General features: G+C 51.2%; 1 protein-coding gene across 2 annotated transcripts; it reads right to left on the bottom strand.

Annotated features, from left to right (window-relative positions):
- Positions 1-6,640: 6,640 nt before the first annotated feature.
- On the bottom strand, positions 6,641-25,121 carry CNGA4 (cyclic nucleotide gated channel subunit alpha 4). Of its 2 annotated transcripts, none has more exons than XM_083170610.1 (3): positions 24,807-25,121; positions 18,377-19,372; positions 6,641-9,654 (listed from the first exon to the last, which is right to left on the bottom strand). In XM_083170610.1, exons 2-3 carry the CDS (start codon positions 19,125-19,127, stop codon positions 9,266-9,268), a joined length of 1,140 nt encoding a protein of 379 aa, XP_083026736.1. In that variant the 5' UTR covers positions 19,128-19,372; positions 24,807-25,121; the 3' UTR covers positions 6,641-9,265. The 2 variants fall into 2 exon arrangements, with proteins under 2 accessions (XP_083026736.1, XP_083026737.1); XM_083170611.1 differs by lacking the exon at positions 24,807-25,121 and adding an exon at positions 22,911-24,602.
- Between the last annotated feature and the right edge of the window lie 1,957 nt (positions 25,122-27,078).

Here is a 27,078-nt window from a genome sequence, read left to right as displayed (position 1 = left end):
TCTTCCCTACACCACCACCTCCTCTACATCACACACATCACCTCCACCTCCTCTACATCACACACATCACTACCACCACATAACGCACATCCGCACCACCACCTCCCCTACATCACACACATCCGTACCACCACCTCACACACATCCGTACCACCACCATCTCTCCTTCATCACACACATCAGAACCACCATCTCTCCATCACACGCATCAACACCACCACCTCCCCTACATCACACACCTCACCACCACCACCTACCCTACATCACACACATCAATACCACCACCTCCCCTACATCACACACATCAATACCACCACCTCCTTTACATCACACACCTCACCACCACCACCTACCCTACATCACACACATCAACACCACCACCTCCCCTACATCACACACATCAATACCACCACCTCCTCTACATCACACACCTCACCACCACCACCTACCCTACATCACACACATCAATACCACCACCTCCCCTACATCACACACATCAATACCACCACCTCCTCTACATCACACACCTTACCACCTCCTCTACATCACACACATCAATACCACCATCTTTCCTACATCACACACATCAATACCACCTCCTCCCCTACATCACGCACATCCGCACCTCCTCCCCTACATCACGCACATCCGCACCTCCTCCCCTACATCACACACATCCGCACCTCCCCTACATCACGCACATCCGCAGCTCCCCTACATCACGCACATCCGCACCTCCCCTACATCACGCACATCCGCACCTCCCCTACATCACGCACATCCGCACCTCCTCCCCTACATCACGCACATCCGCACCTCCTCCCCTACATCACGCACATCCGCACCTCCTCCCCTACATCACACACATCCGCACCTCCCCTACATCACGCACATCCGCACCTCCCCTACATCACGCACATCCGCACCTCCCCTACATCACGCACATCCGTACCACCACCTCACACACATCACCACCACCATCTCTCCATCACACACATCAGAACCACCATCTCCATCACACGCATCAACACCACCACCTCCCCTATATCACGCGCATCAACACCACCACCTCCCCTACATCATGCACACCACCATCTTCTCTACATCACACACCTCACCACCACCTCTTCTACATCACATACCTCACCACCACCACCTCCCCTACATCACATACATCAACACCACCACCTCCCCCCCTACATCACACACATCAACACCCACCTCCCCTACATCATGCATATCCCCACCATCCCTACATCACGCACCTCACCACCTTCCCTACATCACGCACCTCACCACCACCACCTCCCCTACATCACACACATCAACACCACCACCTCCCCCCTACATCACACACATCAACACCACCACCTCCCCCTACATCACACACATCCGCACCTCCCCTACATCACACACTTCAACACCACCACCTCCTCCCCTACATCACACACATCAACACCACCACCTCCCCTACGTCATGCACATCAATACCACCATCTTCCCTACACTACCACCTTCTCTACATCAATACCTCCACCTCCTCTACATCACACACATCAATACCACCATCTTCCCTACACCACCACCTTCTCTACATCACACACATCAATACCTCCACCTCCTCTACATCACACACATCAATACCACCATCTTCCCTACACCACCACCTTCTCTACATCACACACATCAATACCTCCACCTCCTCTACATCACACACATCAATACCACCATCTTCCCTACACCACCACCTTCTCTACATCACACACATCAATACCTCCACCTCCCCTACATCACACACATCACTACCACCACCTCCCCTACATTACACACATCAATACCACCACCTCCTCTACATCACACACATCAACACCACCACCTCCCCTACATTACACACATCAATACCACCACCTCCTCTACATTACACACATCAATACCACCACCTCCTCTACATCACACACATCAACACCACACCTCCCTATATCACACACATCACCACCTCCCCTATATCACACACATCTGCACCACCACCTCCCCTACATAACGCACATCCACACCACCATCTCTCTTTCATCACACACATCCGCACCTTCCCTACATCACACACATTAACACCACCACCTCCCCTACATCATGCACATCACCACCTCCCCTACATCACACACCTCACCACCTCCCCTACATTAAACACATCAATACCACCACCTATACATCACACACATCAACACCACCACCTCCCCTACATTACACACATCAATACCACCACCTCCTCTACATTAAACACATCAATACCACCACCTATACATCACGCACATCAACACCACCACCACACACATCACCACCTATACATCACACACATCAACAACATCACCTCCACTGCATCACACACATCCCTGCTACAGTTTTGCTATGTAGCCATGCTAAAAGTGGTGCAGGGCATGCTGGTATGTGTCATTCAACAACAGCTCTTCCGCCATAGGTTTATCATCCGTGCAGTAAATTAACAGTTTGCTGTTTAAAACCAGCTTGGAGAGCCATTCAGCACGTCTTACACTATACACACACACACACATACATACACACACACGTGTCCTATTAAGGCTTCTTAAATATACATATAAACAAAATTCCAATGAAACTGAAAACAGCAATGAATTTGTATTATTGGTCCTGCATTCAACCCAGAGCGATGGTCCATATATACATCTGATGGTTTGGCGATATCGCCGTCGGCCCCTGTTCTATGCACGATTTGCAGACGTTACATATCCTTGCATCAGAGGTCCTGTAATCATCCCTGACATGACCTTGGACACCGCGGCGCTGAGACCGGTAACCGCCAGAGGCAAAACACGTACACGTGAGACACCTGGTACCTCACACCTCCGCCTGTAGGTACATGGCATTGGGGCTGTATAGTATCAATGGATTGGATAATGCAGTCAGCAGAGGGCCTAGGGGGTCCTGCCACCATCCTGCTATGTCCCTGCAGGGTTCAGTCACTCAGGAGGGTGCATTATATGCTGGAATATGAAGGAATAACACTATGGCCGAGGTAAAGTAATAGGGTGTGAATAATAATGTAATTGGGTGCAATATGTACGGGACTATAAAGGAATCCAGCTTCTGAATAAAACACTATGGCCGAGGTAATGTAATAGGGTGCGATATTTTTTAATTTAAATTATTATTATTTTTTTTTAGCATATGCTACATTTCTTGGTTAAAAACCGGGTGAAATCGGACATTTAAACTGTCGTAGGGTCCCCCCTCCCAAGCAAAGCAGCCCCGGGCTCATTGATCGTGCACTTAACTTTTTTTTTCTTTTATATACTAATGCATTAGCCCAGCACGAATTGCCCAGGAGTGGTAGGGACCCTGGTAGGGTAAAGCCGAGGGGGGCTTTATTTGGGGGTCCCCACTCCCCCAGGTACCTAGTCCAGGGCTGACCAGCCAGGGTGGTCATGTTTTGGCCAGGGGACCTTGCATAAAAATTGTCCCCGGCTGTGGCATGACACTAGCTGTTGGAAAGCGGGGCTGGTTCCAAAATGCAAGGGACCCCCAGTTTTTTGTCCCTCGTATTTTTGGAACCAGATCTGGTCCAAGAGCCTGGTGCTAGTTTCTTAACATACTCAGCGGCTGTGATAGAATCAGGCTGATCGGGGGCGGAGCTGATGTCACATGACTTCCCCTCACACACCTGGCCACGCCTGCGTATCACCTGACACTCCCAGATAACAGCCGCTCACCATGTAATGATTCCCCAGTGTGCGCAGTCTGTGTGTAGCCCAGGACTTACTCAGCGGCTGTGATAGAACCAGGCTGATCGGGGGCGGAGCTGACATCACATGACTTCCCCTCACACACCTGGCCACGCCTGCGTATTACCTGACACTCCCAGATAACAGCCGCTCACCATGTAATGATTCCCCAGTGTGTGCAGTCTGTGCGTAGCCCAGGACATACTCAGAGGCTGTGATAGAATCAGGATGATCGGGGGCGGAGCTGGCGTCACATGACTTCCCCTCACACACCTGGCCACGCCTGCGTATTACCTGACACTCCCAGATAACAGCCGCTCACCATGTAATGATTCCCCAGTGTGTGCAGTCTGTGTGTAGCCCAGGACTTACTCAGCGGCTGTGATAGTATCAGGCTGACCAGGGGCGGAGCTGATGTCACATGACTTCCCTCACACACCTGGGCATGCCAGGTCAGAATACATTTGGTTACCACCCACAAACACTGGCTTCCTGTCAATCACCTTGCATATGGCCAGTGATGATAAAAGCAGCATTTCTAACAAACAATTATATGTCTAACCCCATACCACTATTTAGAGGCACCAGACAGGGCTGCCCCCTGTCCCCCTACTGTTTGCTCTGGCAGTGGAACCGCTAGCTATAGCATTGAGAGCCTCCGAGGACTTTACAGGTGTGCGGGTGGATTCCTCCGAGGTCAAGCTAAGTCTCTTTGCAGACGATATATTATTGTTTATATCTAAACCCAATACTTCTATCTCAGCGATCCAACAAATTATACTGCACTTCTCCCACTTTTCTGGCTTCCGAGTGAACTACGACAAGTCTAGACTTTTGCCACTCTCAACCCCCCCCCCCACAGCACCAGACACATCCCATCACACCTCGCAATTCACTGTATGCCCGCACACACTCAAGTACCTAGGAGTCCTGATCCCCAAAAAGCTGAAAGATCTCTATAATGTTAATATTCCCCCCTCCCTGACATCGGTCGATAAATTGTTGTCCGGATGGATGGAGTTACCTCTGTCCCTGGCAGGTAGAATCACAGTAATCAAGACTATAGCCTTCCCCAAGCTGTCCTATCTGTTGCAGATGTTGCCACTCCAGATCCACAGCACGGACCTGCAGAAACTTAAAACTTTATATCTTAAATTTGCATGGGCAGGGAAGAAGGCCCGCATACCATTTAATAGACTTAAACTTAGCAAATCAGATGGCGGATTTGGCATGCCTGATATACAAGCATTTTCCCACGCAGCTCACTTTAGATATATCACTGACTGGTTTACCTCTAAGTCGGAGTATACTATCCCCACAATAGAGAAACAAATATTCAAACAGTACTCCCCGGCAGCTCTTTTACACGCCCCAATGCGATTGATACCCAAGTCAATCAGAGACTCCATTCTGTTCAAGGCGACTTACAGGTCCTGGAGGCAAATCAACAAGACCTTACATAGACGGTTCACCTCATCACCATTTACCACCCTCTGGGGTAACCCCATGTTCTCCCCTGGTTTGGGGGGTGCGGAGTTTCTCGGCTGGAGAGACCAGGGCATTACAAGCATACGCAAAATATTTGATCCAGGGGGTGGGATACTTCCATTCTCAGCATTGCAGGAGAGGTATGGGTTGCCGCACCGCCAGTTCTATATGTACCTCCAGTCGAGACACTTCCCACAAGCTCACCTAAGGCCAATGGACAGGGAATCAGATGTGGACCCAGTTGCAGATCTGTTGAGACCAGACTGCATAATGGGGTATAGAATCAAATACCTATATTCTGCACTAATAGCGACAGGGAAGGAGGCGCATCATCAACAACTCCATGCTAAATGGGTCAAAGACATCCCTGACCTGCCACCATTGGCAAATACATTTAAAAAACTCCCGGTCACCATTAAACACTTGCAGTCGGTTGCTTTACAGGAGACCCACATAAAGTTTCTAAATAGAGCATACATTGCCCCGATTCAGAGGGCACATTTTGTCCCCAGTGACACGGGAAGATGTTACAAATGCCAAAAAACAGATGCCACTTATTTCCACAATTTCTGGGAATGCAGAAAAATCAGAATCTTTTGGGACAAGGTAATAAACTTTGTTAATGCTACATATTCACTGAGGCTCCGGAAGCACCCGACTGCATGCTTGTTTCTGCATTTTAGGGACTGGGACCTCGGTCCAAACAAGGGACGGATTATTCCGGTCCTCCCTATTTTGTTAACAATTGCAAAAAAATTGATATTAACACATTGGATACATAGGAGATCCCCCACCATAATGGAACTAAAGCAAGCTACCTTAAACACACTATTCTATGAGAGACAGGCATTAAGAGCCGACCTTGAGAAGGGGGCTGTCCGTTTCTATTAAAAAAGGGAACTCTATATTGGCAGTTTAGACCACCCAACACAAAGCCGAATCCAGAAAATGTTTGAAACCACGACTTGGTATCTGCTCAGACAACTATCGGATTAACAGAAAATTTCTCTGTGATGCCACCAATGACACCCCTGATAGCAAGACGAGGAATAAGCCGTGTCTTCAGAACCTTTCTAACGGATAATTTTGATAAAGACTTTTAATTAATTCTGTTTTTGTCTGACGTCTCCCCCCCCCTCCCTTACCCTCCCAATACTTACCACCCCATCTACCCTGCTATGTTTATAAGATAAGTTTGAAAGATTTAATACTTTGTGAGACTGAAAACTAGATCTATTAGAATTTCAGTAACTGGAATCCATGTAGACCCTCTAAGATTTGGACCCAACGTGGCCCTATACCATTGGTTCCTTATTAAAACTCTGGCTATATTACCCATTAACCTGACTCTCACCAGGAGACTTAGGGGGAAAAAAATAAAAAAAGGAATCATCAAACCATCGAGTCTTGAATCGCAGTTATACGTGCTTTTAATTTTTATTAATCCAATCTGATAACAGATTAAATAACAGAATTACACTGAAGATCGTCTACTATAAAATAATGAGGATCCATAAGTAAAACAACGCTCTGGTAACTCTGTGTATATCAACATATGTATGACAATATTCCCTGTTTTCTGAACAAATCGATACATGGATGTACCTATACTTTACCATATGGTTGTTATGTCTCACAATGTCCGTACATTTTGCCTTCTATGTACTAAATAATTGAAAAATACAATAAAAACGTTTAAAAAAAAAAAAAGCCGCATTCCATCACAGGTGAGAATTAGGCCCAGAGCCCCAGGCATATATATATATATATATGTGTGTGTGTTGCGTAGAACAATATTCCCTGTATGACTCGGTCCTCCTGCAGCACATAGATCCTATGTAATGTTGGGAATACACCAGAACAATTCCAGCTCAATGCTCCTGATTTTGACGCATCGTATGAATGATTGGATGTAAAAAGTGCAGAATCGTTCCTGGCTTCAGTACGATTCCGATGTGCGCCCCTCCCCCACTGGTCGTTTATCGGATTGGAGATTTTACCTGCTGCACTGAAGATTCCTCATCTACATTGAATTGGGAACTGATCGTGCGCAGATCATATATTCCAATCCATCGTGCGACCATCATACGATTATAAGGAAATCGTTTCACAATCGTCGCACACGCATGGTCGTTGGGGTGGCCTGACTGTATCGCTATAGGGGTCCGAGGCTCAGCCGGCCGGGGAGCTTGCACTTCTATGCGGGATTTGTAGTCCCCGTATGATGGCTGGTTATTATACAGTGTGTATGACATTAGCATACCTCCCAACTTCTGCCGAGCTCGATGCGGGACGCAGCTGCTGAGCGCCGGAAATTTCAGGGGTGTGGCCTGATTTCGGGGCGTGGCCTATACTTGCGGCTCTCCCGCGAGGCCACGCCCCCATTTTGCCGCTATGGGGGCATGACCCAGAGGCTCTGTGAGCCTCTAGCCATGCCCCCTGGCTGCGGGAATAGACGCTGTGCGCACAGCGTTTATTCCCCGCTGCTTAGCAGCCGACAGGGGGGACACCCAACAGACCCCCCTCACCACGGGACACTGCCGCCCGCGGGTGGGACAGCGGGGCAGGCCCTGATAATCGGGACTGTCCCGCTAAAATCGGGACTGTTGGGAGGTATGCATTAGAATCCGGGTAAGGGTAAAAACCGGACCCAGAGAAGACCCCGGAAGGCCAGACTGGACATCAAACTGCATTCTGGAGCTTGTAGCGTCTGGTCCGGGGGGCTGCCTGTGACACCTGTCACCAGGGGGAGAATAGAGCCTCCCTGTATGGTCCGGGGGGGGGGGGGGGGGCTGCCTGTGACACCTGTCACCAGGGGGAGAATAGAGCCTCCATGTATGGTCGGGGGGGGGGGCTGCCTGTGACACCTGTCACCAGGGGGAGAATAGAGCCTCCCTGTATGGTCTGGGTATGTAGCAAAACCAGAACAGTCCGGACCACAGGGGGAGGCTGTAATCTCCCCTTCCCCATGTCCCTGGTACCAGCAATCACAGGCGTCCCCCCGGACAGGACACCCCAGCGTTCCGGTGTCTGGTCCGGGTCTGGTTTTTACTCCGTCCCTTAGCATCCTGTTCTGTCTGATGTCTGGGAATCTCCGGTACCACACGCAGCTGTCACTAATCACACTGTTTAGCTATGCTGACATTTTACTAATTATAATCTGCATAATTATAGCCAACATACTTCATATCCAAACAAATATGCGCCAGTTCCCAGGGGAGGGGTACGTGACCATGTCTACAGCGTAACGCGGTTATTCTGCTAATTGGCTGCAGCATATATACAGTATACTCAGGACGTTCCTCTGAATCAGCCGTAATAATGCGTACCTCTCAGCTGTCACCTGATGGGGGCGCTATCAGCACCATACCCACCATAAGGCAACCTAGGCTGCTGCCTCCAGTCCCAGCTCATGCCGAATAATCCCCAGGGCTAAGTGTAAGTGCGGGCCCCTGGGCAAGTCTGTACATTATTATTACAGGACACAAGTCATTATTTCACGGTTACAGCTACAATGTATTATACAATAACCAGGCCACAGCTGAGACACAGGCCCTATAACCAGGGTACACCAGGCAGGAGACCAGGAATACAGGAGAACATTGCCCCCTAGTGGTAGGTATGGAAATGACCACACTATGGTTCTTGTACAGAACAGAATGCCCATGAGATTCTCCTCTTCCCTCTCTGTGCCCAGTTGATGCCCACTAATGCCCATTTCCCGTACTGATAGTCACCCAATTCAGTATCGCATGGATATATGTGTCCGTTGTCTATTAGGTATATGTGCAGTAGCTGCGGCCTCATTCGGACCTGTACATGGCTCACACTGTCCTCTGGGTCCGCGGTATATGGTATCCGGTAGTTGTACAGAGCGAGGGGTGATGAGAAGAGTCCTCCCCATAATCCAGAGCTTTCACATTGCTCAGCCAGTAGGTACTGCGCTACAGTATATGGTGCAATCTCTGGATTGATTCTGAGCTCCTCACTGTTACGTTGCTGGTTCTGCCAGGGCGTTCTCACTTCTCCTCCCCAGGCTGGTCCGGGGGCTCATCCTCCCACAGGCTTATCTCCCACTCCAGGCGTTTAATCCTCTGGCACATCTTCACAGCACTGGACTCCAGCTCAGCCAGTAACCGGGCCAGCTTGGTCTGTAGGGAGTCCAGGTTCACCTCCAGCCTCCTCATCTTGTGGTCCAGCTCCTGCTGTTTGGCCACCAGCTCAGCCGCCAGGGCCTCATCCAGCTTGTTCATCTTCAGTAAGATTTCCCGGCCTTTCTCCTCCAGCATAGCCTTGGCGTCCGGGTACTCTGTCAGTGCGTCCTTCAGGTCCTCCTTGGAAAGGCAGAACAGGTCAGAGTAACCAATGCTTTTAATGTTGGCTGTCCTGCGGTTGCCGGAGGTGTTACCTAGATGGTGAGTAAAAGGTGAACGGTGTTATTAGGCCTGTTCCTATGGTGATGGAAGTAACGTAACATTAAATATCCTGATAAAGAGTATGTCCTGGGGCAGTCTGTGTGCAGCAAAATACATGGAGCTCGATTCTGAGTCGCACACTATGACACTGCACCTAGAGTCCCTGCGTAGTCACACTCTATGACGCTGCACCTGGCGTCCCTGCGCACAGTAACACCCTATGCCGATGCACCTAGAGTCCCTGCGTAGAGTAGCACGCTATGTCGCTGCACCTAGAGTCCCTGCGTAGAGTAGCACGCTATGACGCTGCACCTAGAGTCCCTGCGTAGAGTAGCACGCTATGACGCTGCACCTAGAGTCCCTGCGTAGAGTAGCACGCTATGACGCTGCACCTAGAGTCCCTGCGTAGAGTAGCACGCTATGACGCTGCACCTAGAGTCCCTGCGTAGAGTAGCACGCTATGACACTGCACCTAGAGTCCCTGCGTAGAGTAGCACGCTATGACACTGCACCTAGAGTCCCTGCGTAGAGTAGCACGCTATGACACTGCACCTAGAGTCCCTGCGTAGAGTAGCACGCTATGACGCTGCACCTAGAGTCCCTGCGTAGAGTAGCACGCTATGACGCTGCACCTAGAGTCCCTGCATAGAGTAGCACGCTATGACGCTGCACCTAGAGTCCCTGCGTAGAGTAGCACGCTATGACGCTGCACCTAGAGTCCCTGCGTAGAGTAGCACGCTATGACACTGCACCTAGAGTCCCTGCGTAGAGTAGCACGCTATGACACTGCACCTAGAGTCCCTGCGTAGAGTAGCATGCTATGACACTGCACCTAGAGTCCCTGCGTAGAGTCACACGCTATGATGCTGCACCTGGCGTCCCTGCGCACAGTAACACCCTATGCCGATGCACCTAGAGTCCCTGCGTAGAGTAGCACGCTATGTCGCTGCACCTAGAGTCCCTGCGTAGAGTAGCACGCTATGACGCTGCACCTAGAGTCCCTGCGTAGAGTAGCACGCTATGACGCTGCACCTAGAGTCCCTGCGTAGAGTAGCACGCTATGACGCTGCACCTAGAGTCCCTGCGTAGAGTAGCACGCTATGACGCTGCACCTAGAGTCCCTGCGTAGAGTAGCACGCTATGACGCTGCACCTAGAGTCCCTGCGTAGAGTAGCACGCTATGACGCTGCACCTAGAGTCCCTGCGTAGAGTAGCACGCTACAACGCTGCACCTAGAGTCCCTGCGTAGAGTAGCACACTATGACGCTGCACCTAGTGTCCCTGTGTAGAGTAGCACGCTGTGACGCTGCACCTAGAGTCCCTGCGTAGAGTAGCACGCTATGACGCTGCACCTAGAGTCCCTGCGTAGAGTAGCACGCTATGACGCTGCACCTAGAGTCCCTGCGTAGAGTAGCACGCTATGACGCTGCACCTAGAGTCCCTGCGTAGAGTAGCACGCTATGACGCTGCACCTAGTGTCCCTGTGTAGAGTAGCACGCTGTGACGCTGCACCTAGAGTCCCTGCGTAGAGTAGCACGCTATGACACTGCACCTAGAGTCCCTGCGTAGAGTAGCACGCTTTGACACTGCACCTAGAGTCCCTGCGTAGAGTAGCACGCTATGACGCTGCACCTAGAGTCCCTGCGTAGAGTAGCACGCTATGACGCTGCACCTAGAGTCCCTGCGTAGAGTAGCACGCTATGACGCTGCACCTAGAGTCCCTGCGCAGAGTCGCATGCTATGATGCTGCACCTAGAGTCCCTGCGTAGAGTAGCACGCTACAACGCTGCACCTAGAGTCCCTGCGTAGAGTAGCACGCTATGACGCTGCACCTAGGGTCCCTGCGTAGAGTAGCACGCTATGACGCTGCACCTAGAGTCCCTGCGTAGAGTAGCACGCTATGACGCTGCACCTAGAGTCCCTGCGTAGTCACACTCTATGACGCTGCACCTGGCGTCCCTGCGCACAGTAACACCCTATGCCGATGCACCTAGAGTCCATGCGTAGAGTAGCACGCTATGACGCTGCACCTAGAGTCCCTGCGTAGAGTAGCACGCTATGATGCTGCACCTAGAGTCCCTGCGTAGAGTAGCACGCTATGACGCTGCACCTAGAGTCCCTGCGTAGAGTAGCACGCTATAACGCTGCACCTAGAGTCCCTGCGTAGAGTAGCACGCTATGACGCTGCACCTAGAGTCTCTGCGTAGAGTAGCACGCTATGACGCTGCACCTAGAGTCCCTGCGTAGTCACACGCTATGACGCTGCACCTAGAGTCCCTGCGTAGAGTAGCACGCTATGACGCTGCACCTAGAGTCCCTGTGTAGAGTAGCACGCTATGACGCTGCACCTAGGGTCCCTGCGTAGTCACACTCTATGACGCTGCACCTAGAGTCCCTGCGTAGAGTAGCACGCTATGACGCTGCACCTAGGGTCCCTGCGTAGTCACACTCTATGACGCTGCACCTAGAGTCCCTGCGTAGAGTAGCACGCTATGATGCTGCACCTAGAGTCCCTGCGTAGAGTAGCACGCTATGACGCTGCACCTAGAGTCCCTGCGTAGAGTAGCACGCTATGACGCTGCACCTAGAGTCCCTGCGTAGAGTAGCACGCTATGACGCTGCACCTAGGGTCCCTGCGTAGAGTAGCACGCTATGACGGTGCACCTAGAGTCCCTGCGTAGAGTAGCACGCTATGACGCTGCACCTAGATTCCCTGCGTAGAGTAGCACGCTATGACGCTGCACCTAGGGTCCCTGCGTAGAGTAGCACGCTATGACGGTGCACCTAGAGTCCCTGCGTAGAGTAGCACGCTATGACGCTGCACCTAGAGTCCCTGCGTAGAGTAGCACGCTATGACGCTGCACCTAGAGTCCCTGCGTAGAGTAGCACGCTATGACGATGCACCTAGAATCCCTGCGTAGAGTAGCACACTATGATGATGCACCTAGAGTCCCTGCGTAGAGTAGCACGCTATGACACTGCACCTAGAGTCCCTGCGTAGAGTAGCACGCTATGACGCTGCACCTAGGGTCCCTGCGTAGAGTAGCACGCTATGACGCTGCACCTAGAGTCCCTGCGTAGAGTAGCACGCTATGACGCTGCACCTAGAGTCCCTGCGTAGAGTAGCACACTATGATGCTGCACCTAGAGTCCCTGCGTAGAGTAGCACGCTATGACGCTGCACCTAGAGTCCCTGCGCAGAGTCACATGCTATGATGCTGCACCTACAATCCCTGCGTAGAGTAGCACGCTATGACGCTGCACCTAGAGTCCCTGCATAGAGTAGCATGCTATGATGCTGCACCTAGAGTCCCTGCGTAGAGTAGCACGCTATGATGCTGCACCTAGAGTCCCTGCGTAGAGTAGCACGCTATGACACTGCACCTAGAGTCCCTGCGTAGAGTAGCACGCTGTGATGCTGCACCTAGAGTCCCTGCGTAGAGTAGCACGCTATGATGCTGCACCTAGAGTCCCTGCGTAGAGTAGCACGCTATGACACTGCACCTAGAGTCCCTGCGTAGAGTAGCACGCTATGATGATGCACCTAGAGTCCCTGCGTAGAGTAGCACGCTATGACACTGCACCTAGAATCCCTGCGTAGAGTAGCACGCTATGACTCTGCACCTAGAGTCCCTGCGTAGAGTAGCACGCTATGACGCTGCACCTAGAGTCCCTGCATAGAGTAGCACGCTATGACGCTGCACCTAGAGTCCCTGCGTAGAGTAGCACGCTATGACGCTGCACCTAGAGTCCCTGCGTAGAGTAGCACGCTATGACACTGCACCTAGAGTCCCTGCGTAGAGTAGCACGCTATGACACTGCACCTAGAGTCCCTGCGTAGAGTAGCATGCTATGACACTGCACCTAGAGTCCCTGCGTAGAGTCACACGCTATGATGCTGCACCTAGGGTCCCTGCGTAGAGTAGCACGCTATGACGCTGCACCTAGAGTCCCTGCGTAGAGTCACACGCTATGATGCTGCACCTAGAGTCCCTGCGTAGAGTAGCACGCTATGACGCTGCACCTAGAGTCCCTGCGTAGAGTAGCACACTATGATGCTGCACCTAGAGTCCCTGCGTAGAGTAGCACGCTATGACACTGCACCTAGAGTCCCTGCGTAGAGTAGCACGCTATGACACTGCACCTAGAGTCCCTGCGTAGAGTAGCATGCTATGACACTGCACCTAGAGTCCCTGCGTAGAGTCACACGCTATGATGCTGCACCTAGAGTCCCTGCGTAGAGTAGCACGCTATGACGCTGCACCTAGAGTCCCTGCGTAGAGTAGCATGCTATGACACTGCACCTAGAGTCCCTGCGTAGAGTAGCACGCTATGACGCTGCACCTAGAGTCCCTGCGTAGAGTCACACGCTATGATGCTGCACCTAGGGTCCCTGCGCAGATTCGTACGCTATGACGATGCACCTAGAGTCCCTGCGCAGATTCGTACGCTATGACGATGCACCTAGAGTCCCTGCGTAGAGTAGCACGCTATGACGCTGCACCTAGAGTCCCTGCGTAGAGTAGCACGCTATGACGCTGCACCTAGAGTCCCTGCGTAGAGTAGCACGCTATGACGCTGCACCTAGAATCCCTGTGTAGAGTAGCACGCTATGCCGATGCACCTAGAGTCCCTGCGTAGAGTAGCACGCTATGACGCTGCACCTAGAGTCCCTGCGTAGAGTAGCACGCTATGACGCTGCACCTAGAATCCCTGCGTAGAGTAGCACGCTATGACGCTGCACCTAGAGTCCCTGCGTAGAGTAGCACGCTATGACACTGCACCTAGAGTCCCTGCATAGAGTCACACGCTATGATGCTGCACCTAGAGTCCCTGCGTAGAGTAGCACGCTGTGACGCTGCACCTAGAATCCCTGCGTAGAGTAGCACGCTATGATGCTGCACCTAGAGTCCCTGCGTAGAGTAGCACGCTATGACACTGCACCTAGAGTCCCTGCGTAGTCACACTCTATGACGCTGCACCTGGCGTCCCTGCGTAGAGTAGCATGCTATGATGCTGCACCTAGAGTCCCTGCGTAGTCACACTCTATGACGCTGCACCTGGCGTCCCTGCGTAGAGTAGCATGCTATGACACTGCACCTAGAGTCCCTGCGTAGAGTAGCACGCTATGACGCTGCACCTAGAGTCCCTGCGTAGAGTAGCACGCTATGACACTGCACCTAGAGTCCCTGCGTAGAGTAGCACGCTATGACACTGCACCTAGAGTCCCTGCGTAGAGTAGCACGCTATGACGCTGCACCTAGAGTCCCTGCGTAGAGTAGCACGCTATGATGCTGCACCTAGAGTCCCTGCGTAGAGTAGCACGCTATGACGCTGCACCTAGAGTCCCTGCGTAGAGTAGCACGCTATGACGCTGCACCTAGAGTCCCTGCGTAGAGTAGCACGCTATGATGCTGCACCTAGAGTCCCTGCGTAGAGTAGCACGCTATGACGCTGCACCTAGAGTCCCTGCGTAGAGTAGCACACTATGATGCTGCACCTAGAGTCCCTGCGTAGAGTAGCACACTATGATGCTGCACCTAGAGTCCCTGCGTAGAGTAGCACGCTATGACGCTGCACCTAGAGTCCCTGCGTAGAGTAGCACACTATGATGCTGCACCTAGAGTCCCTGCGTAGAGTAGCACACTATGATGCTGCACCTAGAGTCCCTGCGTAGAGTAGCACGCTATGACACTGCACCTAGAGTCCCTGCGTAGAGTAGCACGCTATGACGCTGCACCTAGAGTCCCTGCGTAGAGTAGCACGCTATGACACTGCACCTAGAGTCCCTGCGTAGAGTAGCACGCTATGACGCTGCACCTAGAGTCCCTGCGTAGAGTAGCACGCTATGACGCTGCACCTAGAGTCCCTGCGTAGAGTAGCACGCTATGACGCTGCACCTAGAGTCCCTGCGTAGAGTAGCACGCTATGACACTGCACCTAGAGTCCCTGCGTAGAGTAGCACGCTATGACGCTGCACCTAGAGTCCCTGCGTAGAGTAGCACGCTATGACACTGCACCTAGAGTCCCTGCGTAGAGTAGCACGCTATGACGCTGCACCTAGAGTCCCTGCGTAGAGTAGCACGCTATGACGCTGCACCTAGAGTCCCTGCGTAGAGTAGCACGCTATGACACTGCACCTAGAGTCCCTGCGTAGAGTAGCACGCTATGACGCTGCACCTAGAGTCCCTGCATAGAGTAGCACGCTATGACGCTGCACCTAGAGTCCCTGCGTAGAGTAGCACGCTATGACGCTGCACCTAGAGTCCCTGCGTAGAGTAGCACGCTATGACGCTGCACCTAGAGTCCCTGCGTAGAGTAGCACGCTATGACGCTGCACCTAGAGTCCCTGCGTAGAGTAGCACGCTGTGACGCTGCACCTAGAGTCCCTGTGTAGAGTAGCATGCTATGACGCTGCACCTAGAGTCCCTGTGTAGAGTAGCACGTTATGACACTGCACCTAGAGTCCCTGCATAGAGTAGCACGTTATGACACTGCACCTGGCGTCCCTGCGTAGAGTAGCACGCTATGACGCTGCACCTAGAGTCCCTGCGTAGAGTAGCACGCTATGACGCTGCACCTAGAGTCCCTGCGTAGAGTAGCACGCTATGACACTGCACCTAGAGTCCCTGCGTAGAGTAGCACGCTATGACGCTGCACCTAGAGTCCCTGCGTAGAGTAGCACGCTATGACGCTGCACCTAGAGTCCCTGCGTAGAGTAGCACGCTATGACACTGCACCTAGAGTCCCTGCGTAGAGTAGCACGCTATGACGCTGCACCTAGAGTCCCTGCATAGAGTAGCACGCTATGACGCTGCACCTAGAGTCCCTGCGTAGAGTAGCACGCTATGACGCTGCACCTAGAGTCCCTGCATAGAGTAGCACGCTATGACGCTGCACCTAGAGTCCCTGCGTAGAGTAGCACGCTATGACGCTGCACCTAGAGTCCCTGCGTAGAGTAGCACGCTATGACGCTGCACCTAGTGTCCCTGTGTAGAGTAGCACGCTGTGACGCTGCACCTAGAGTCCCTGCGTAGAGTAGCACGCTATGACGCTGCACCTAGAGTCCCTGCGTAGAGTAGCACGCTATGACGCTGCACCTAGAGTCCCTGCGTAGAGTAGCACGCTATGACGCTGCACCTAGAGTCCCTGCGTAGAGTAGCACGCTATGACGCTGCACCTAGTGTCCCTGTGTAGAGTAGCACGCTGTGACGCTGCACCTAGAGTCCCTGCGTAGAGTAGCACGCTATGACGCTGCACCTAGAGTCCCTGTGTAGAGTAGCATGCTATGACGCTGCACCTAGAGTCCCTGCGTAGAGTAGCACGCTATGACGCTGCACCTAGAGTCCCTGCGTAGAGTAGCACGCTATGACGCTGCACCTAGAGTCCCTGCGTAGAGTAGCACGCTATGATGCTGCACCTAGAGTCCCTGCGTAGAGTAGCACGCTATGACACTGCACCTAGAGTCCCTGCGTAGAGTAGCATGCTATGACGCTGCACCTAGAGTCCCTGCGTAGAGAAGCACGTTATGACACTGCACCATGTATAAATGCCCATTTCACACATAAAAGAATCGCCCGGAGATGTGAAAAGATGGATGTGTTTAACATTACGCAGTGTCACGTAATTCTGTAGCTGTGGTGCATAGGAAGTGCGAGCCACAGACCCTCTGGGTGAAATGAATTAGGATGAGAGATTCAGAGAGATAAGCTGGAGATTTCCTACCAAGTCTCTCATCCAATCACATTCCCCCCCATGTCTCTGTTTCTCTGACTATGAACCATAATTGTATAACATGGCACTTACTGATGACAATAGCGAACGGTTGGGGTGTGGGGGTGGGTAACTGTTTTAGCGCTGGACACTCGGGTATGCAGATTTGGGGATGGTTGGTTACGAGTATGGAAACACCGGGTGAAGTAGTACAATAGTGATCCTGTATATATGAATGCACAATTCCACCCAAGGGCGTAACTACCATAGGTGCAAGGGGTGCAGCTGCTATGGGGCCCAGAGCTGAAGGGGGCCCATCTTTTCTGTCTAGTAATATGTTTTATATACATTTATCCCCATCAGTTGCTAAATAGGGAGCCTTTACAAACTTTTGCTATGGGGCCCACGAATATATAGGTACGCCTCTGATTCCACCCATGTATCATGTGATGAAGAGATGCGGAAACCTGAGGTTCCCTGTTGGGGAGGAACAGAGCGATCATATAACAATGTCCTTATGCTGAATCACCCACTCAGCAGAGTTAGCTCAATTCTAGGCACATTCCTGGACACTTCCAAACAGAAGGGGTTCTACCATCACAGGAACATAAATTAAAATATTGTGAAATAAATGAAAATATCTGTGTGTGAGTTTCTGCCTCCTTAGAACGTGATTTCCCAGGGGTGTGTTCTCTTCCTAGCGGTGTATTTCCCTGTGTAACCATCTATACAGCAATGTCTGGGTGCAGCAATATTACATGTAAGCTGTCCCGAGCAGGGCCCTCATTTCCTTCTTCTCTATCCATACTCCCCCTGAGGGCCTGGATTTCCCTGCTCCCCGATACTTATGTCAGTATCGTCTGCTGATGCAGCTATGCCCCTACACCCTGTACTTGTCCTACATCACTGTGTTCTCGTTTCCCTTATTTATGTGCTCTGGGCGCTGCAGAACCCTTGTTGCGATATAAAAATAAAGGATAATAACATAAAAATAACCTTTACCTTTGATGTTCAGGATACTGATCTCCCCAAAGTAATTGCCTTCCCCTAAAACAGCAAACTGCGTCACCCCATCATCCGCCACCACGGCCAGCTTCCCCTCTTTGATGATGTACATCTCCCGCCCGATGTCGCCCTTCTTGCAGACGTACTCTCCGGGGCTGTAGACCTGCGGCTTCAGCTTCAGCACCAGCTCCTCCAGCAAACTCTTCTCGCAGTTCTGGAAGATCTGTACTTTGCTCATAGTGGACATGTGGACGCTGACCGCCACCTCCACCCTCAGCTTCTCCGGCAGATTCTCCAAAATCTGGTTCTCGTTGGTCAACTTCTTGTTGATCTGGAGGTGCTGGTGCCAGGCAATGACTTTCTTCCTCAGACTCTTGTTCACCTTGTACATCTTGAGATACAGCTTTACCTGGTCATAGTTGGGGTAGAAAGCCTCGTCCGCACTGTTCATGTTCGAGATGACCGAACTGATGCTTCCCATGATGGTGGCAAACCCAAGGACAGCAATGAGGAAGTCCACCACCATGAAGATGTACTCTTCCTCCTGCATGGGTGAAGGAATGTCTCCCACGGTGGTCAGGATCAGGGTGGAGAAATAAAAGCTGTAGAGATACTGACGCACCAGGCGTCCAAACTCGGGGTCAGAAATGTTGGGGTACACCCACTCGTCTTTGCCGAACCCAACATAACTGGACAGTGCGAAGTAGATGCAGCTGTTCCAGTGGATGACCACAAAGACGTAGGCCATTAGCTTGCAGATGCGGAAAGCATTCGGATATGGGATTCGCGTCTCTGTGCGGTCAAAGGCCTCAAACAAACTATGGAAATGCAGGAAGCGGTTGATGCGTACGCTAGGGGTGTGGATGCCGAATCTGAAGTAAAGGAAGTCGGTCGGCAGAATGGAGAGGATATCCCAACGAAACTTTGCGGAGAACACGTATTTCCTGGCGATCTGGTGCTTGTCTGTGACCAGGATCCCTTCTTGTAAAAACCCTAAGAAGTACAGATGTGTTCTGGTTACTGGGCGATATTAATACAAATGTAACATCACTGCAGTTCTCAGACTCACAACATTGTGTTATGTACGGGGGAAGCCACATTCATGTATTGTGTAACCTGGATACAGACATAACATCACTGCAGTTCTCAGACTCACAACAATGTGTTATGTAGGGGGGAAGCCACATTCATGTATTGTGTAACCTGGATACAGACGTAACATCACTGCAGTTCTCAGACTCACAACAATGTGTTATGTAAGGGGGAAGCCACATTCATGTATTGTGTAACCTGGATACAGACGTAACATCACTGCAGTTCTCAGACTAACAACATTGTGTTATGTAGGGGGGGAGCCACATTCATGTATTGTGTAACCTGGATACAGACGTAACGTCACTGCAGTTCTCAGACTCACAACAATGTGTTATGTACGAGGGAAGCCACATTCATGTATTGTGTAACCTGGATACAGACGTAACATCATTGCAGTTCTCAGACTAACAACATTGTGTTATGTAGGGGGGGAGCCACATTCATGTATTGTGTAACCTGGATACAGACGTAACATCACTGCAGTTCTCAGACTCACAACAATGTGTTATGTACGAGGGAAGCCACATTCATGTATTGTGTAACCTGGATACAGACGTAACATCATTGCAGTTCTCAGACTAACAACATTGTGTTATGTAGGGGGGGAGCCACATTCATGTATTGTGTAACCTGGATACAGACGTAACATCACTGCAGTTCTCAGACTCACAACAATGTGTTATGTACGGGGGAAGCCACATTCATGTATTGTGTAACCTGGATACAGACGTAACATCACTGCAGTTCTCAGACTCACAACAATGTGTTATGTAGGGGGGAAGCCACATTCATGTATTGTGTAACCTGGATACAGACGTAACATCACTGCAGTTCTCAGACTCACAACAATGTGTTATGTAGGGGGGAAGGCACATTCATGTATTGTGTAACCTGGATACAGACGTAACATCACTGCAGTTCTCAGACTCACAACAATGTGTTATGTAAGGGGGAAGCCACATTCATGTATTGTGTAACCTGGATACAGACGTAACATCACTGCAGTTCTCAGACTCACAACAATGTGTTATGTAGGGGGGAAGCCACATTCATGTATTGTGTAACCTGGATACAGACGTAACATCACTGCAGTTCTCAGATTCACAACAATGTGTTATGTAGGGGGGAAGCCACATTCATGTATTGTGTAACCTGGATACAGACGTAACATCACTGCAGTTCTCAGACTCACAACAATGTGTTATGTAGGGGAAGCCACATTCATGTATTGTGTAACCTGGATACAGACATAACATCACTGCAGTTCTCAGACTCACAACATTGTGTTATGTAGGGGGAAGCTACATTCATGTATTGTGTAACCTGGATACAGAGGTAACATCACTGCAGTTCTCAGACTCACAACAATGTGTTATGTACGGGGGAAGCCACATTCATGTATTGTGTAACCTGGATACAGACATAACATCACTGCAGTTCTCAGACTCACAACATTGTGTTATGTACGGGGGAAGCCACATTCATGTATTGTGTAACCTGGATACAGACATAACATCACTGCAGTTCTCAGACTCACAACATTGTGTTATGTACGAGGGAAGCCACATTCATGTATTGTGTAACCTGGATACAGACGTAACGTCACTGCAGTTCTCAGACTCACAACAATGTGTTATGTACGAGGGAAGCCACATTCATGTATTGTGTAACCTGTATACAGACGTAACATCACTGCAGTTCTTAGACTCACAACAATGTGTTATGTACGAGGGAAGCCACATTCATGTATTGTGTAACCTGTATACAGACGTAACATCACTGCAGTTCTCAGATTCACAACAATGTGTTATGTACGGGGGAAGCCACATTCATGTATTGTGTAACCTGGATACAGACGTAATATCACTGCAGTTCTCAGACTCACAACAATGTGTTATGTAGGGTGTCACGGACCCACCGGTCGCCTGCTCCGATACGTCAATCTGAGCAGCGCCGGCCGTGACTGGGGTTCACTCAGGACACTCGGGTCCTTTCCTTGAGGTACACTGCCACCAGCCAAAACCTGATTTTAGCGCCTGAAACTGCGCAAGGGGCGGCTTGGCTCGCCCCTGACCACACAATACAAGATAACAATGGTAACGTTTTTCAGCCGTTCTCTTCCGAGGCTAATGAGTCTTAGGAACACAGAACCAGAACTGGGAATATGTATTATTTATTCCTAGAAATACTACAGAGCTTTAGAAAATAGTTACAAGATTTTACAATGATTTTAAAAGTACACATGAGTTTAAATGCAATTTCAAAAATAAAAAGGGAAAAAAGACAGAACCTATCTTACACTTAAATACAGATCCTGACGTGGGGGGGTCCTCCACAAGAAATCTCTCGTCGCCTACAGCCTGTTTTGCTAGACCCCCAGGTAGTGACACTGACTATAGGGAGAAGGTCTTAGTTATACCTTGCAGACTCCCTCATCCCTCCCACCCTTGGGATTCCACTCTTTCCATGCTGAAGGAGTGTGGAAGGTCCCTGGCAATGTACAGTCTGCTGTTTTCAAAGTGATTGATCCTCTTTCCTTGCATAGCAGACCCACTGATAAGAGATGTGAAGGAAGGGGACAAACTCTAACCTCTTCTCCTGGACCATGGTTTATGAGGGGCTCAGATCTTATCTTACATCCTGACTCCGGAGGAGTCCACAGATGTCACACTGAGGAAATACAGGCCTCAAACTTAGACCAGGGTCACCTACAGTTTACATACAAGACATGTCCTGATTCCAATACTTACAGGAGACATAACTATTACACCAATATCAGACATACATTCACCGGACAGATAATCATAACAGGAGGCATACGTTAATTTGATCGATCACCTGATCTGATCGTTACACCTCCCCCTTTTAAAATGGCGCACAGAGGCGGTGACCCACGTCACCGTCTCATCAGTGCGCTATTAACTACATCACCGGGACAGGTAGCAGTGGTCTCTGTGCTGAGACAGACTGCCACTGATTCTGCGGGATCTGTACTAACACTTCACTATACTTGACGTCTGTCATGGCACCACCTGACGCCATAGCCGTGGCTAGGGTGGGCAATGGGCATCAGGGCTGCCAAGAGAAATCCTGGGCCCCGGAACAACAGCGTCACGGGGCCCCCCCTGGAGTGGCGAGCTACAGAAAAGAGGTGCATACCTCCCAACTTTGGCAGCGGACAAAGGAATAAATGTGCGTGCCGCAGGCACACGCCAAAAAATTTTGGGTGCCGTTTTGTCGCTGTGAGGACATGGCCAGTGCTGTGTGAACTGCTGGCCATGCCCTCAGCCTCCCCGCCTTATTAGACGCATGCAGTGTTTAATTCCCGCAGGACCGTCCCCAAAAAAATGGGATGTCACACAAAAATCGATACACACTGACTATGCCACACCACATTGCCCCCCCACAGTAAGGCTTCTAATAAATTATAAATTACCTGCTTGTTGCCAAGGGGGTTAATGTCCGTTGCCAAGGGGGTTAATGTCCGTTGCCAAGGTGGCTAATGTCGGTTACCAAGGGGTTAATATGCATTGCCAGGGGTTATTGCTTGTTGTCAAGAGCAGTTAATGTCTGTTGCCAAGGGTTCTTGTTCGTTGCCAAGGGGGGGTTAATGTCTGTTGCCAGGGGTTCTTGCTCGTTGCCAAGGGGTTAATATGCGTTGCCAGGGGTGGGGTTATTGGATGTTGCCAAGGGGTTATTTTTTGTCAAGGGTAAATGCTCGTTGCCAAGGGGGTTATTTTCCATTGCCAGTGGTTCTAGCTTGTTGCCAAGGGGTTAATCATACTTGCCTACTTTTGAAAACTAATTTCAGGGAGATTTGAGCTGCTAAAAGAACGCAACGTATCACTGATAGGGTGTGTCATGCTCTGCCCAGAGGGCGTGTCTAACTTCACCTATGGGCGCACCTATGGCCACTATGGGGTTTTCCTGCAGTGGCAGAAGAAAACTCTGGAACACTTTGGGCCTGATTCAGTTACGGATGTTGCTTCCTGTAACACTGCACTAAACATGTGAAAGAAAACTTCTGCCTCTTTTGCTGCCTATACATATATAAGTATGCATTACACACATCTACCCCACAACCCTCCCCTCATATTGCAGTCAGTACACACCACTATATTACATTACACACATTCCCCCACATTACACCCAGTACATACAGGCTATTATATTACACCAGGCCTTGGCAAATGTTTAAAAATGTAGGAGCCAGGATGAAAATGTGGGAACTGCAATGCCTATTATACATGCTACACACCCATTACATATTATACCACTTGCTTGATGCCAGGGGTAACATACTCTTTGCCAGGGGTTGCATACTCTTTGCCAGGGGTAACATGCTATTTGCCATAAGGGATTACCCCTCCTCCTCCTCTTCCCTCTCTCTCCCTCCCCACCGCTACAATGCGCGGTAATGACAAACGCTGTGGGGGACAATCCACCTGGCTCCGGCTGTATCAGATCAGGTCCACGGCGTGGCTATTTCAAAACTCAAGGTGGCTTTAGGGCCAATTGGAGCTTGTGGTCTGACAGCCAATCAGGAGCCAACACTGTTGCTCCTGCTTGGCTCCCGAAGTGCGAGCTCCGATTGGTCGCAAGCCATCTCCACACTGCGGACTTGATCTGACACAGCCGGAGCCAGGGGGATTGTCCCCCACTCTGCCCGGCTGTTGCATTGACAGAAACCACCACTCTGCGCAGTGTGATCTGATACCTGGCAAATCTGGTCACCTGCAGGTTCTGGTCCCCATGGCGACCTGGCCCCGGGGTTTGTCGAGCCCTGCATTACGCACAGCTCCCCCATACACACACTGCCACATAACACACATATTAAATTATACACAGTACTCCATATTACAACCAGTACACACACACACACACTGCTGTCACATTACACACACACACCATTATATTAAATTATACACAGCATGCCATCTTACAGCCAGTACACACACACACTGCTGTCACATTACACACACACACCATTATATTAAATTATACACAGCATGCCATCTTACAGCCAGTACACACACACACTGCTGTCACATTACACACACACACCATTATATTAAATTATACACAGCATGCCATCTTACAGCCAGTACACACACACACTGCTGTTACATTACACAGTGGCGTAACTACAAATTTTGCTCCCCCCTGCCAAAAAGCTTTGGTGTACACCCCCCCCCCCCCCCCCCCCCCCATATATAGATCATTATTGTGGGGCATGCTGGAGAGCAAATTGCCCGATTTCCTCAGGCTGGTGTCCAAGCCCCCCTTGTGTCCACCCCGCAGCCCCATCTCTCCCCATAGCCAGAAAGATTACCCTTTTTTTATACTGGACCCCGGTTCTGCGGATGTTCCTTGACAGCAGCTTGCTCCCCTGCACAGTGGCGCGCAGCCTGACATCCAGGAAGTTTTTGCTGCTGCATTTATGTTCATTCCTCTGGCGACCAGCGTGCCACTGCTCCACTGTCTGTTCCCATCTGCTGACTGCATGCTGACGTTAGCATGATCCTCCCTGCCCTCTCATGGAGCCCCACTAATGGCCGACCCTAATGGAGCCCTGCTAAGCCCCATTAGCCCTGCCCACTTTCAGAGCTCTCCTATGCGGCTGGTCACAGCAGTGACTAAGCCGCTGCCTGACATTGACAGCCGGAAAGGCAGTAAGAAGATACATCAGGTGATCCCTCCCAGCCACACGCAATCATCATGTCACTAGACCTAAATCTAATGGCATCGGGGACACATCACAGCCCGCCCCAGCCAGCCCCTGCAGCTGCCTGCTACATTTAGCTTCTGCGTCTCCGCCGGCTGCCCGCAGTGCCCGGCCATTTCAAATGCGGCGAAAATTCATTAACTAATCAGAGCTCGCGGCCCGGCAGCCAATCAGAACGGCTGCCGAGCTGCTAGCTCTGATTGAGCTCACTAGCCATGGCTGCATTTAAAATGGCCAGGCAGCCGGCGGAGACGCAGAAAATAAATGTAGCAGGCAGCTGCAGGGGATCCGGAAGGCAATAGATCCTGTGTGCTATGGAAGCACAGCCCAGCCGCCAAGCCCGACGCACACCGCTAACCTGGGGCTCCTTCATTACACCCAGCGCCTGCCAAAGCATAGATACACCACTAATCGCAGCAGTGCCGGACAGCGGCCCCCACCCGGCGCCCACGCAGCCCCCGCGCCCCCAAGCGGCAGCGGGGGCTGCCTTACACTAGTTACGCCCCTGACCTTACACATACACACACACCATTATACAGTATTACATTATACACCCCCCCCCCCCCCCCCCAAAATAAAAAATCATATTAAAGCCATGAAAACCTCTGTTTTAAATTACACCCAGCCAACTCCTCCCACCCCACCCCCACCCCACACATACATACACATTTTCTGCAGCCCCCACTGCCCCAGGAGATACAGCTCTCACCTGGCTGTGTTGTTCTCCCTCCTGTGCAGGTGCAGGGACCCGGCAGTGTAGTGGAGCAGGCAGCTAAAGGCAGACATATAGGAGCTGGAAGAGGCAGGAGCAGGGCTTGTCCCTGACACACGGAGCCTGGCTGCTGCTGCTGCTCCGAGTGTGGTGGGCGGGGCCAGCCCCGCAGTGCAGAGCCCTGGCTGTCAGTCTCACTCTCTCCCCTGCTTCCCCTGATCAGACGCTAGAAGTCATTTTTCACTTCCAGCATCTGACAGGGAGCACAGCCCGGCAGCGTTACCAGCAAGTGCAGAGCTGTGCTTCCTGTCAGACTCTAGAGGTGAACTATCACTTCTAGCGTCTGTCTCTCACTGACTGACTGACTGTGCACTATATGCAGGGGAAGGGGAAGGCAGGGGCAGCCACAGATGACAAGTGGGTGGCCGGACACATGGGCGGGCGGGCGGGCGCTAATCCTCCCGCAGCCCCAACAAATATTTTTTTTCAAAGTGTGTGTCTGGACCCGGGCCCCCCTGGCAGGCCCGGGCCCAGGTAAAATGTACCCGCCCCCCCTGCCTCTCGGCGGCCCTGATGGGCATAGTCCCTGTCCCTCTCGCAGGAGATGGCAAACTAAAAGCACACAGGTGTCCTCGAACCCATAGTCTGTGAGCACACTGATATAGTGGGAGCTGTGTCCATCCCGGCTGATATTGACACAGCCCACCACAGCTGTGCGTCGGACTCCTGGACACGGATTCTCCCCTGCAGCTGGCAGTTTGGCCTTACTCACTGAGATCAGTACCAGACCATTCCGCCACACCCCAAACGGCCATCCCCCTGGGACTCGTAACTCGGCACGTTTAACTATACCACAGGTGTGGGGCATTCTCCCAGCACTATATACAGACTTAAAAATGTCTTCCCAGCACCTCTCCTGAGCTGACTGACCCCCCCTCCCCTTCACTGGGGGGAGGGTCCACTCACTCAACACCTCACACCTCATCCTTTTGTGAGGAGATTCGCTCTCTGTGTCTGTGTGTGTGAATTGTGAAGGGGGGCACGTTTCTGCAAGGGGGAATACCAGCAGGTCCTTGTCCCCTGTCTTGGGAACATCCCAGCTCAGCTTTTCTGAGGTTAATATAGCTGAGTTTACCTGTGCTTCACGGGCCCTCCCACCCTTCTGGT

This window comes from Crinia signifera, chromosome 2, assembly GCF_055691185.1.
Source record: "Crinia signifera chromosome 2, ASM5569118v1, whole genome shotgun sequence".
Lineage (NCBI taxonomy): Eukaryota > Metazoa > Chordata > Amphibia > Anura > Myobatrachidae > Crinia > Crinia signifera.
Note: the sequence above shows the minus strand (reverse complement) of the source record. Positions and strands in the feature narration are given on the sequence as shown.